Source organism: Sus scrofa, chromosome 3 (assembly GCF_000003025.6).
Source record: "Sus scrofa isolate TJ Tabasco breed Duroc chromosome 3, Sscrofa11.1, whole genome shotgun sequence".
NCBI lineage: Eukaryota > Metazoa > Chordata > Mammalia > Artiodactyla > Suidae > Sus > Sus scrofa.
Window position 1 is genome coordinate 55,016,793 of NC_010445.4, and position 12,803 is coordinate 55,029,595.

The window sequence follows — 12,803 nt, forward strand, 5'->3', positions numbered from 1 at the left end:
CAAGCAATGCCAGGGATTGAACCCTCATCCTCATGGATGCTAGTCACATTCATTTCCACTGAGCCAGGACGTGTACTCCCATTTTGTTCTTAATTTTACTCTCTAGGAGCATCTAGGGACAGCTGCAGTCTTTACATAGTATCTCTTTCCTAACTCAATTCCTTGTCCATTTCTTCTCCCTTTCTTGAGCTGTCTCCTTGACCTGAGCCCCACAGAAGCCCCTGTACTGGGGTGGGGGGAGTGTGCTATGTACACAATGTCAGTGTGCTGCTGCCACTGTCACAGGTGGTATCCCGTGTGCTCTACAGGACTCTGCTGGAGCATCTGGACCCATCCAAAACCCCTTCTTAAAGAGTAGCCCTCATTGAGGTGGTGGCTTGGGCCCACCCTGAGCCACCATCCTGACAGTTGAGGCAGAATCATCACTGGCTCAGAACATACCCACCCTCCTCCCCTGGAATGCAAGGCTCAAGGCCACTTCAAGATCAGTCTGTTGGCAGAAGCAAAGGCAGTGGGGGAGAGTGGAGATGAGCTTCATGAGGACCTGTTCTCCTAGGGGTTGTGCTTGGCTCATTGCCAGGGAGCCTTTGTCTTCACTGACTCCTGCCCAAGCTCCCTCACCCCTCTGTTCACTTGGCGGATGTGTTGAAGGGTGAAGGGTGGGTGCAGTCTTAAAAACCTCTCACATGGGTGGCAGGACCCGTATCAGGCCCCCTCCCCCGCCTCTGGGAAGTGTGCTTTGCCTACTTCCAGAAGGTCCTTTCCGCTTCCTCTTTCTGCAGCTGCACAATGTGCTCCATCTCTTCCTTTAGACAGAAGTGTGAAGACAGTCCATCCCTGAAGACATTTTCATCTCTGCCCAGATCCTTTTTCCTTCATTTCCTCAGGAAGTTCAGGAAACCAGCACCAGCGTTGCTGTTCCTGGCTTTGCATTGACCTCCCAAAGCAGGTGGATGCTCTTGGCTCTGGGCATCAGAGGCAGAATTCTCTGGCTCTCAAGGAGCCAAGTTCCCCTACCGAGATCATGTGACGCCTTGGATGAAGATCATGGGACAGTGGAAGGAGGAACGAAGAGCAGGAGGCTCAGCATTTCAGGAAAACAACCCATCCAGGAAAGGGAGCTTCTCTTTTTTCCTGTTTATATCTCTTTTTAAAGCTAATTATCTGTTTCTGGTTCTCAAATTCAGAAGCTGTTTGCCTAGCACAATTTTAGATACCCAGAAGCAGTCCACCAAATACATGCCTCCAGTACAACTTGAGGGCTCACTAGCTTAATTAATTAATAGTAGTTAATACATGCTTTCAAATCCTTTTATTAAAAGGGCCACCTAAATGCAAAGTACCATTATCATCAAACTTAATGAGGTTGGTGGTTTAAAGAGAGGGCTTTCAAGCATATATAAAGCTCCTCCCAGAGCGGTGGTACAGGGTGAAGGTAAGCAGAGGCAGAGTCTGCGGAGCTGGTGTTTAAAAGCTCCTCCCGGCAGGAGAACCACGTTGCAGTTAGCTCGGGTTGAAGCCAGGTGCTTGGAGATTTACCGACTAATGGATTCTCAAACTTAAGCCTATGTTATAGAACAAAGGCCACTGCTTTGAAAAATCCTAACAGGCTGCTGCTGAATTTGGAAGATCTTCTCCAACAGAGAGGGGGGATTTGCTCTGCAAGGTTGCAAACCAGGTCAGTCCTAGTCTTGTCTCTTCTAAAACACGCAAACTGCCTTTTGAACGAAACCAAGAATAGAATCAATATTGGAAGAAATGGAGCACTGCAGAATTCTTCTGCCTCATGACCTTGAATGCTCCTCTTGGTGGTTTCTTTTGATTTTCTAAGGAGACTGTAGAATGAGAATGGAAATAAAATTATGTCATGACCTTGCTTGGAGAGGGGTGGGTGTGTGTGTGTGTGTGTAGGTAACATATGTAAGGCCTTCATGGGCTCTTGTCCATATGAAATTGGGTTAAAATGAGTTAGGAGTTTATGCTTAGGAAAGAGGGTGATCCAACGAGCCATATGCTGAGTCTATGAGAATAACTTGGAATGGGAAAAAGAGTACCAAATTGGAAATGAGTCCATGGAGGTTCCCAGGCTAGGGGTCGAATCGGAGTTACAGCTGCTAACCTACACCACAGCCACAGCAATGTGGGATCTGAGCTGCGTCTGCAACCTACACCACAGCTCACGGCATTGCTGGATCCTTAGCCCACTTAGCAAGGCCAAGGATAGAACCCGCGTCCTCATGGATGCTAGTCAGATTTGTTAACTGCTGAGCCACGACGGGAACATCTTAACTTTTTTTTTTAAACCAAAGCAAGTTTCTATAGGAAGCTTTCAAGTTTGAAAATTAACCAGTTTCTCTTTCAAATCACCACAGGTGCTGTAGGATAAGACTCACCAACATGCTATCTGTTGTCCTGTTTGGGGGACTTTTCGCCCTCATTGGTAAGTCACTGATTGATGTTTAGCATTATTTGCAAGGGGTCCCCCGAAACATCCAGCCCAGTCATGAATCAGAAAGAGCAATGATTACTTGTCACAGAGGGGTGGGCTCTGCTGACCAGCCCAGCCATCAATCAACTGCTTATTTCTGTAGTTAAGAGTGTATTCTGCTTGCCAAGTAGGTGAAGGCATTATCATCATCAGTGGAAATTTACCGAACAGGGTTTGGGGAGGCGAGATATATGAAGGGAGGATTGTCAATATCAGGCAGTGATTAGGAGCTAAATGATTATGGATGGAAAAAATACTCTGGGAAGAGTTTAGAAGAAAAGAGTTCACATCCAATCAGCATGTTGAGAGCAAAAAGGCATTTAGGGGGGACATGACAGTGGAAGAATGCTTCATGTTTTACTAAGAGAAGAGAAGAACCTGCTGGATGGGAAGAATAACTTTAATCAAGGCACAGAGGCCTCAATACATGAAAAGCATGTGAGATACAGTAAGCAGGTGAGTGTGACCGGAACAGAACAGAAGATTTCTGAGGGGAAGGCTGGAAAGGTAAGCTGACGGGATGGTAAAAGACCTTGAATAAGAAGGAGTTTTTTTATGGCACAGCAGGTTAAGGATCTGGCATTGTCACTGCAACAGCTTTGGTCACTGCTGTGGGTCGGTTCCATCCCTGACCCCAGGAATTTCCACATATATATATGGAATATATATATGTGTGTGTATGTATATATACACTTCAGTTTAAAAATGGAAAAGATGTAATGTGAGAAAAAAGAATGTATATATGTATGTGTGACTGGGTCATCTTGCTGTGCAGTAGAAAATTGACAGAACACTGTAAGCTAGCTATAATGGAAAAAATAAAAGTCATTATAAAAAATAAAAAAATAAAAATGGAAACAATGTTCAAATTGTCCTTATTAATAGAGTGATGATTAAGAAGACACTGTTTCCAAAATGTTTAATTTTAAACTTGGAAAGATGAGGCTACTGAAAAGTGGTCATTCACAGTGATTTAAGGGCCCAGCCAGGGTAACATTGTTTAAAATGTTTACTCCTCCTTTAACTGCAGGTGGGAGCTGAGCTGTATAGCCAGTAGGGCTAATTATGAGCTGCCAGCCTGTTTAACTGAAAGGCTACTGTAATTAAGAAGGGCCTGTGTGTTTATGAGGCCGACACCAGTAGTGTAAGGGCCATGGTCACATTCCAATTCCTTCTCCGTTTTTTTGGCTGCACCCTTGGCATGCGGAAGTTCCCAGGCTAGGGATCAAACCTGCACCACAGCAGTAACCTGAGTCACTGCAGTGTCAACACCGGATCCTTAACCCACTTCATGAAGAAACTCCTCCAATCCCGATAAAGCAGTGGTTCCCAAACTTCAGATATGTAAGAGTCAGCTGGGAATCCTGACTAGAGTGCAGATTCTTTGGCCTTATAACCAAAGAGTCTGGTTCCATAGACTTAGTATGAGGAGTCTGGAGATAAAGCATGCTTAACAGGCCTCCCATATCAAGTTGACACCTGTGACCTGTGGGCCATACATTGATATAGCAAAGGCTGCCTTCCCAGTAAAAGGAAACTGAACCTGTTGATATTTAAAGAATTTAGAGATCCAGGTAATTTAGAGAATTCCTTTACTTCTCATTCATTCATTTATCCAACCATTCATCCATTCAACAAATGTTTTCTGAATTTCAATTTGGTGCCGGGCACTGTTCTAGATGCTAAGGAGGATACAGCAAAGGAAAAAAATGTTCCAGTGAGAGGAATGGGGTGGGGGGGAGAGAAAAATGCCAAGTGCTATTAAGTGATATAAATAAAATAATGTAAGGACATGGGAAACAAGGAATGAGGCATGACCATGTTGCCTTTTTAATACAAGGAGACAAGAAAGGCTCTCCAATAAAGTAACTTTTTAAAAAAGCTTTGTTACAGAAAGTTTAAAACATACAAAATAGGAAGAGAATAATTTAATAAACTCCCATGTACCCATCATCTAGCTTCTATGATTTTCAACAATTTGTAGTTCCCGGTTGTGAATGACATTAACATTAGTCATTAGTTATTTATATATAATAATAGCTTCAAAATAACTATTCCGACATTATCAACCATCAAGGACACTGTTAATATACTTTAAGATTTTCTTGTTAATCTTTTTTGTCTTTTTTTTTTTTTTTTTAATATGGAAGTTCCTAGGCCAGGGAATCAGAGCTGCAGCTGCCAGCCTACACCATGGCCACAGTAACGTGAGATCTGAGCCACATCTGTGACCTATATCACAGCTCACAGCAACGCTGGATCCTTAACCCACTGAGCAAGGCCAGAGATCGAACCTGGATCCTCATGGATACTAGTCAGGTTTGTTACCACTGAGCCACATTGGGAACTCCAGATTTTCTTGTGAATTTTTTACGCTCATGGAATACATTCTACTATGTAGACAAACAATGGGGATTTTAGGGGTGCCATAGCAGAAAATCTGACTGTAACTTTGAGTCAGCGCTCCTTATTTGAGGTTCTGAAATAGCAGATTCAGCCAACTGGGGATGGTGTAGTTCTATAGCACAGTACTTATTGAAAAAACCTGTGTAAAAGCAGATCCACCAAGTTCAAACACATATGATTCAAGGGTCAACTATACTCAACACTGACATGTTTTCAAGTCATTTGAAATAGTTCTCTATGTGTTAAGTTTTCAGCTAATAGAGGGTTAGGTTTATTTTTCATTTTTTAGGATGTCTTTTTTTCTATTTGAATTAATACTTTAATTATGGAAATAGTTAGAAGTCACCTAAATTGAAAACTACAAAGAGGTACATTTAGAGAAGCCTAATCTCTATCCCTATCCTTTTTACCCTCACTTTCTCCTCCAATAATTAACAGTCTTTTTTAGGTTTTGGTTCATCCTTGTATTGTGTCTTTTGCAAAGATAAGAAAATTACACACATGCAAAGACACACACACACACACACACAATCATATGTTTTCCCCTTTCTCAGTAAATACTGATCTGTATTTTCCCTGGAGATAATTTTGCTGTATAAAGTTCTTCCTCTTTCCTTTGACAGCTACGTAGCCTTGTGTGGAGGTAGCTGGTTCGACCAGTCCCTTATTAATGACCTTTGCATTGTTTCCTGTCTTTGATGTTACAAACAGTGTTTAACCAACAGTCTATTGCAAAGCCCCCTCCACAGCAATGGATGAGACGATGTATGTTCCCTCACAGCATCAGCCACAGTTACACTGTCAAACTTGCATTCTTGACAATTAAATAGGTAAAAGTAGTATCTTGGTAACATTTTATCATGGCATTCTCTTCTTTGGAGTGTGCTTGTGCACCTTTTTTAATGTTTAAGGATGTTTTTTGGTCTATGAACTGTCTATTCATATCTTTTGCTGGTAAGATGGTGTTTGAACAGAGATCTGAAGGCAATGAAGCAACAAGTCATGTCTACATCTGGTGGGATAGAGCTCTAGGCAAAAGGAACTGAAAATACTGATGGACTGAGGAAGGAACTTGCCCAGTCCATTGAAGAATAAGCAAGGAGAAAAATGTGACTGGGGAAAAAAAAAGAAAAGGAGTTTCCTGGTAGCTCGGCAGGTTAAGATCCAGTGTTGTCACTGCTGTGGCTCAGGTCACTGCTGTGGTACAGGTTTGATCCCTGGCCTGGGCACTTCCGCATGCTCCAGGCAAGGCAGGAAAAAAAAGTAACTGGAGAAGACTGAGGGGAGAAGAAGTCAGAAAACAAGCAGATGGCCAGATTGGGTGGAGCTCGAGGCCACCGTGCAGACGTGGCCAGTCCCCTGAGTGATGGGAAGGAAGACTGGTGTGATCCCAAGATGTGTCAACAAGACCATGGCTGCTGATGGACAGCAGACTTCGAGAGTGGAGAAGGGGGTCAGTTAGGAGGCTGTTATAATAATCCAGACGAGCAGTGATGGTGGTTTGGACCATGGCGTTAAAAGAGGTGGGGAGAAGAGGTCAGACTCTGGATATATGTTTTCTGTCTGCACCCTCACTCCTGAGCCTTGTGCTTCAGTTTCACAGTCATCTGTGTTGTGGGATCTGTCCATTTGCTCACTCACATGTGTTTCCCACACACACCATAGGCGCAAGATACTACACCAAGGCTCCGGAGAAGGTCAATGCCATGGTCCTGCTCTGCCTCACGTGGGAATCCACCCAGCTTAGAGAAGTTAAGGGCTTTCCTGGTTTCTGCTGCTTTTATAATCTAGATAGGCTTTTTTAGCATCTTGAGTTTACTTGAAAGTTTCACCATCTGACTTTTTGGTCCATTTATCATTCCTTTTTTGCCTGTCTCTAGATGGTCGTCAGCAGATTGTGCCTGTATTTTTGTTTTGGTGTGTTTTGCTTGTTAAAAAATTCATCCTTTTAAAGAGTTTATCTTTAGAGTTGCTTTGTTTCCTTTGAAGATAAATATTTATAAGGAAGCGCTCCATTGGTTGTGTGCCTAATTCTAAGAGAATCTCTCTGTCCAGTTAATCAGAACTAGACTGCTGGGGAAAGGGTAAAATCCGCCTCCTAGTAAAAACACCATTCACAATACTAGGGAAGCAATATAGGTTTTCACATCAAATGTGCTAACAAATATAATTTCTTACAACAAAAATTTGTGTTCTTAAGGAACAAGTAAACAATCTTAAGAACTATTAGGAGAAACTTTTCAACTTACAGAAGAGCCTTTATCTCCTTTTTTTGGCTTGTTTTGCTTAATGCTTTCAATTTTTTTTTTAAATTATAGTTGACTTACAGCAACTGGAGCAATATTGTCTCACAGGCTTCTTCTGTGCAGTATAGTGACCCAGTAATATATATATTACTGTATATGTATATATTCTTTTTCTCATATTATCTTCCATCATGTTCTAACACAAGAGATTAGATAGAGTACCCTGTGCTGTACAGTAGGACCTCATGGCTTATCCATTCTAAATGTAATAGTTTGGATTTACTAACCCCAAACTCCCAGTCCATCCCACTCCCTGCTCCCGCCCCCTTGACAACCACAAGTCTGCTCTGTGAGTCTGTTTCTGTTCTGTAGATAGGTTCATTTGTGCTTTATTTTATTTTATTTATTTATTTTCATCTTTTTGCTATTTCTTTGGGCTGCTCCCACAGCATATGGAGGTTCCCAGGCTAGGGGTCGAATCGGAGCTGGAGCCACCAGCCTACACCAGAGCCACAGCAACGCAGGATCTGAGCCGTGTCTGCAACCTACACTACAGCTCACAGCAACACCGGATCATTAATCCACTGAGCAAGGGCAGGGACTGAACCTGCAACCTCATGGTTCCTAGTTGGATTCGTTAACCACTGGGCCACGACGGGAACTCCTATTTTATTTTTTTATTTTGCTTTTTAGGGCCATGCTGCAGCATCTGGAGGTTCCCAGGCTAGTGTTCGAACTGAGATGCAGCTGCCAACCTACACCACAGCCACAGCCACAGCAATGCAGGATCTGAGCTGTGTCTGCAACCTATACCACAGCCCATGCAAAGCCAGATCCCTAACCCACTGAGTGGGGCCAGGGATCAAACCTGCATTCTCATGGTTACTAGTTGGGTTCTTTACCACTGAGCCATAATGGGAACTCCCATTTGTGTCATATTTTAGATTCCACACAGAAGTGATATCATATGGTATTTGTCTTTCTCTTTCTCACACTCACTTAGTATGAGAGTCTCTGGTTGTATCCACATTGCTGCAAATGTCATTATTTTATTCTTTTTTATGGCTGAGTAGTAGCTCATTGTATATATGTATCACATCCTTTTAATCCATTCATCTATTGATGGACATTTAGGTTGTTTCCGTGTCTTGGCTATTGTGAATAGTGCTGCAATGAACATACGGGTACATGTACTGTCTTGAATTGTAATTTTGTCTGTATATATGCCCAGAAGTGGGACTGCTGGATCATATGGTAGTTCTGAGGAACCTCCATAGTTTCCCATAGTGATTATACCAGTATACATTCCCACCAACAGTGAAGGAAGATTCCCTTTTCTCCATTTACCTCCTTTAGTAAATAGAATTGGACAGAAACTCACTTCATAGAGATAAAATAAAAAATAAGAATAGATTAACTTAAATTTTTATGTTAGCTTAATTTTATTTCCAATTTTATTAGACTTACTCAACTTCATAATGTGATATAAAATGAATATTTTAAGTTAATGATACCCTTCTTTCTCATCTTCCTAAACAAAGGCCATTATTAATTTATATTCCCAGAAGCATTTGTGTCAGAAGTGTCTTAAAATTTCTCTCAAAGTTTTTACTTAAAACTATTGGCAATTTTCATTCTGATCAAGACTGTAGAAAATGGTTTTGAAACATATAACATGTGATTGTCATAATACTTTGCACAACATTTAGAATTAGTGCTGTATTAAATTGTTTCAGGATGGAGTAGATCGCTTTGTCTAGTGAGCCATTCTGGGCTCTTGGAGAGGAGCTTGGGAAGGAATAAACCTATGGCTTTGCCTTTGGTTTAGTGATACGCATTAGAGCAACTGGAGCAATATTTTCTCACAGGCTTCGTGTGAATTATCATTCTGCTCTGCAGGCACTTCCAGGGGCTCACAGTCCTTCACTTACTCCATGAACTCTCGCCTGCATCCCCGCCTGTACCATGGCTGCTATGGTGACATCATGACCATGGAGACCTCTGGTGCAGCCTGTGACATCAACAGGTTGATATCCTGCGGTGAGTAAAAAGCCAGACAAGCATGTGGTTAACCTCCTTTCATCATTTTCAGACTCTTTCTTGGGAAGTAGCTTAATTTTGAAAAGGCATAATCATTATTATAGGAATAATATCACAATGAAAACCTGGAGGAAAACAGAATCCTGACCTACTTAACAAACTGCTTCTTTTCATTTTCAATTCGTCCTTTCCAAACCTGGTCCAGATGTGTTTACTTCTACATATTGAAATGATTGCTTACATAAAACATCAAATGCTGGCTTTGCTTTTTGTTTGTTGTTAAGTTTATCTTCATGTTGTAGTATGGCATTTTAAGCAAGCCTCTTGCTCTCTGTACATCCTCTCTTATGTAATTCTGTTCCAAAGTCTTCATGTTATCTTAGTATTAGCGTGTCAGAGCTAGAAGCAACTACAAGGTGAATCTGATCCTACCTTCCCAATTTACAGATAAGACAACTGACGCTCAGCCAAGAGGAGAGACTTTTCAAAGGCCCAGAGCTAGGTAGGGGCAGAACCAGACTTAGACCTAGGTTGGCTTTCTTCTAGTCCGATGCAGCAAACGTGGCAGAAAACAGAAGAATGAGAAAGAAAGCAGAAGTATCTGCCTGGAGTTGTGGACTGCTTTGGGTTTACGCCAGCAGAGATCAAAACATCCAAACACGGTCGTCCAAGCTGCGGGCCGCCGTGGGGCACAGTCAGGAGTTGTGGCTAATATATTAAACTCTGAAAAAGGCCCTCTTCTGGAGTGGAGGAAACAGTTTCTTTTCAATTGACGTAGGCATCCACGGTTCTGAAATGTTTGCTGAGATGGATCTGAGGGCCTTGAAGCCTTACCGAACGCTGATCAAAGAAGTCGGGCTGAGGCACTGTGTGGACCCAGCTCTCATTGCTGCCATCATCTCCAGAGAAAGCCATGGGGGCACCATCCTGCTAGATGGCTGGGACCACAGAGGACTTAAATTTGGCTTGATGCAGGTACTTGTCTAGAAACTGCCCACTTCCCCTTCCTGATGGAAGCTCAATCCAAACTGGAAATGTACTTGCATTTATTCTAGGCTTCAAAACACTGGCACTTGCATCATTTCTATTGGGATTTCTGTAACATGTCTTTGGTGTTTCGTTCAAGATATACCAGTTATTCTATATCTTTTCAAAAAGTATTTTATGAGTTTTGTCACTACAATTTACAATTAATAGTATGTAATGTATTTAAAAAGAGAAAATCTTGTAAAGGTTACTACATAGGTAAGCTCTTGGGGTTCACGAAGCAGTAAATTTCATCCATGTAGATCAAAACATTATAATTAGACCCTCCTTGAACCAAGTGGTTCTTTGGGCAAAGTGGAAGAAGGGGAGACAAATTATTGGGAAATTTGCTTCCAGCCTTTATTTTTAAATTGTCTGAGATACCTGGCTTCTGGCCTCACCAGTAAGAAAGAAAAATTCTATTTTTGACTGCAAATACCTAGACTTTGGGTGCTAATTATTTGTTTTGAAATAACTTTTTCATTTATTTACTTAGAGTGCTTAACTAAAACTATGCCACTTCTACTCCCAGCTCTTACTTTGTTTCTCTGACTCTCTTTCCTATGAAATGAAAGGGCTGTAGAATTGATTCTGTGGGAATAAAGAAAAGCAGCAAGGCCAGTGTTTATGACCTTGAACAAAGGAGGAGAAATCAGAAAATGTATTGCTTCATCCAGATCCTGACATTATTATATGAATTTTCTAGCTCGATAAAAAAATTCATCACCCGGTTGGTACCTGGGACAGCAAAGAACACCTTTTGCAGGCTGTTGGGATTCTAACAGACAGAATTAAGGCAATCCAGAAAAAATTTCCCACGTGGAGTGTGACTCAACACCTCAAAGGTAGGCTTCAAGGGGCAGCAGTGGGCCTGGGAGGGGCCCTAGTGCTCTCTGAAGCACGAGTTCCTTGGGGTGGTTTTCCTTCTCGCCTTCCAATCCCCTTCTGCCAGAAGGTTGGGTTCTCATTACATCTCTTATTGGTTATTGAGCCACTGAGTGATGCCTTGTAAGTTAGTGCAATAGTTTAAAAGAATATGTTTGCCTTCCTCTGATAGGTTGTTTCCCTGGTGCAAGAAGCTGTTACCCACTTTCAGTATTATTTGAACAAATGTTCACTCTGTGAACATTCTCAGTGACATCAGGGCTTTAGGTACCATGCTATCTATGTCCAATGCAAGAGCTCTGCTTAGCTGATCACAGACCCGGCTCAGGCTCAGCATCTCACCAGGATCCCACTATAAATTTTCTTTTTCTTCTGTATTTTTTGTCTCAAGAAAGGTGCCATAATATATCCATTCATCTTAGCCAGAGAAACCAGATTGTTTTCTTAGGCTTTCTGGTTCCTTCTCCCTTCACATCCAACCACAGCAATTTGTACTAAATCTGTCTCCTATAGATCCATGTATGTAAATAACACGTTCCTTCCATCTTTAATGGTCTTAATTTAAAGTAAATGGTTACTGTTTTCTATTTCAAGGTCCTTGAAGGCAGGGAACAGGACCAGGGGTCTTTTTCTCTAGACATCCAAGCAGAGCATAATTATGTTAAACACATGTGTGACTATGGAAGATTAACCTTCTATTAGGGTATAACAGACACTTGCACACTCATGCATATTACACACATACATCTAAAAAGGAATGAGTGTGTTTTGGGAGTTGCGCACTGTGCACTCAGCATGGCACCCATCCTGATACAGAATAGGTGAGAATTTACTGAATGAATGAATGAGTGAATAAATAAATGAGGGCATTATTGAATGACTGAGAGAATGTTACAAGCATTCTCAGACTGAAGACTTGCTGAGGATCTAGTTTTGCCAGGCCTGCACTCCATAAGGAGCAAATCTGCTTTTTTTTTTTTGCATTAGGAGAAACAAGTCTTTAATAAAAAGAGAGAGAGAAGGGGAGCAATCTGGAACGTTTTCAGTGATTCCTCAGGTTGTGGCTCCTTTGAGGAGGGAGGAAAGGGAAAGAGGATCTGGCTGTCTGCTTTGGGAGATGTGCCTGGACAGCCGATGTCCTAGGAATGCTCATGTCTTATTTCTGATGAAAGTTAACTATTTCAATCTGAACCTCTGGTTTCATTTCAGGTGGTCTCTCAGCCTTCAAATTGGGAACTGAATCCATTGCCAGCCTCACGGACATAGAGGATGACCTCGTCAATGATATTTTAGCCCGAGCTAAATTCTATAAGAGACATGGCTTCTAGGCTCCGTGGTGGGCCAGGCTGCCAGGGGCGCAGAGGCCCCACTTTCAGGGTGTGATGTGGATGTGTTATCCCCAATGCTGGCAAAGGAATGGTTGCAATTATGACAGGAAATTCATCTCTCACTTTCTTAGTGTAAATGAGCATTAAAAAAGGAAAATCCACCCAGTTCACATTATGGTTCCCATGAAATATGTATAGACATATGCATAATTATTGTGTAGTCAGGGTGAATATCATAGCGAGTGACATTTTACCAAATTCTTAAGAATAAGCCAACATATTCCAGTCAGGCCTCATTTTAGCCCATGATTTCAGTGCCCACCTACTCCCTGTCTTACCAGGATTGCTCATAAGAAGAGGGCCTGTTCCCTTGTGGTGCAGCAG

General features: G+C 42.0%; 1 protein-coding gene across 2 annotated transcripts; it reads left to right on the top strand.

Annotated features, from left to right (window-relative positions):
• On the top strand, positions 996 to 12,589 carry LOC100523177 (lysozyme g-like protein 2). Of its 2 annotated transcripts, XM_003124904.3 has the most exons (6): positions 1,010 to 1,678; positions 2,373 to 2,440; positions 9,040 to 9,180; positions 9,959 to 10,155; positions 10,913 to 11,051; positions 12,301 to 12,589. In XM_003124904.3, the coding sequence occupies exons 2-6, from the start codon at positions 2,398 to 2,400 to the stop codon at positions 12,417 to 12,419; spliced, it is 639 nt and encodes a 212-aa protein (XP_003124952.1). In that variant the 5' UTR covers positions 1,010 to 1,678; positions 2,373 to 2,397; the 3' UTR covers positions 12,420 to 12,589. The 2 variants fall into 2 exon arrangements, with proteins under 2 accessions (XP_020942853.1, XP_003124952.1); XM_021087194.1 differs by having other exon boundaries at positions 996 to 1,678; positions 10,913 to 12,589.

Coding starts and splice junctions, on each gene's coding strand:
- LOC100523177 (XM_021087194.1), top strand. CDS start 2,398: ATGCTATCTGTTGTCCTGTTTGGGGGACTTTTCGCCCTCATTG. Junction 9,181..9,958: donor CAACAGGTTGATATCCTGCG/GTGAGTAAAAAG, acceptor CAATTGACGTAG/GCATCCACGGTTCTGAAATG. Junction 10,156..10,912: donor TTAAATTTGGCTTGATGCAG/GTACTTGTCTAG, acceptor TGAATTTTCTAG/CTCGATAAAAAAATTCATCA.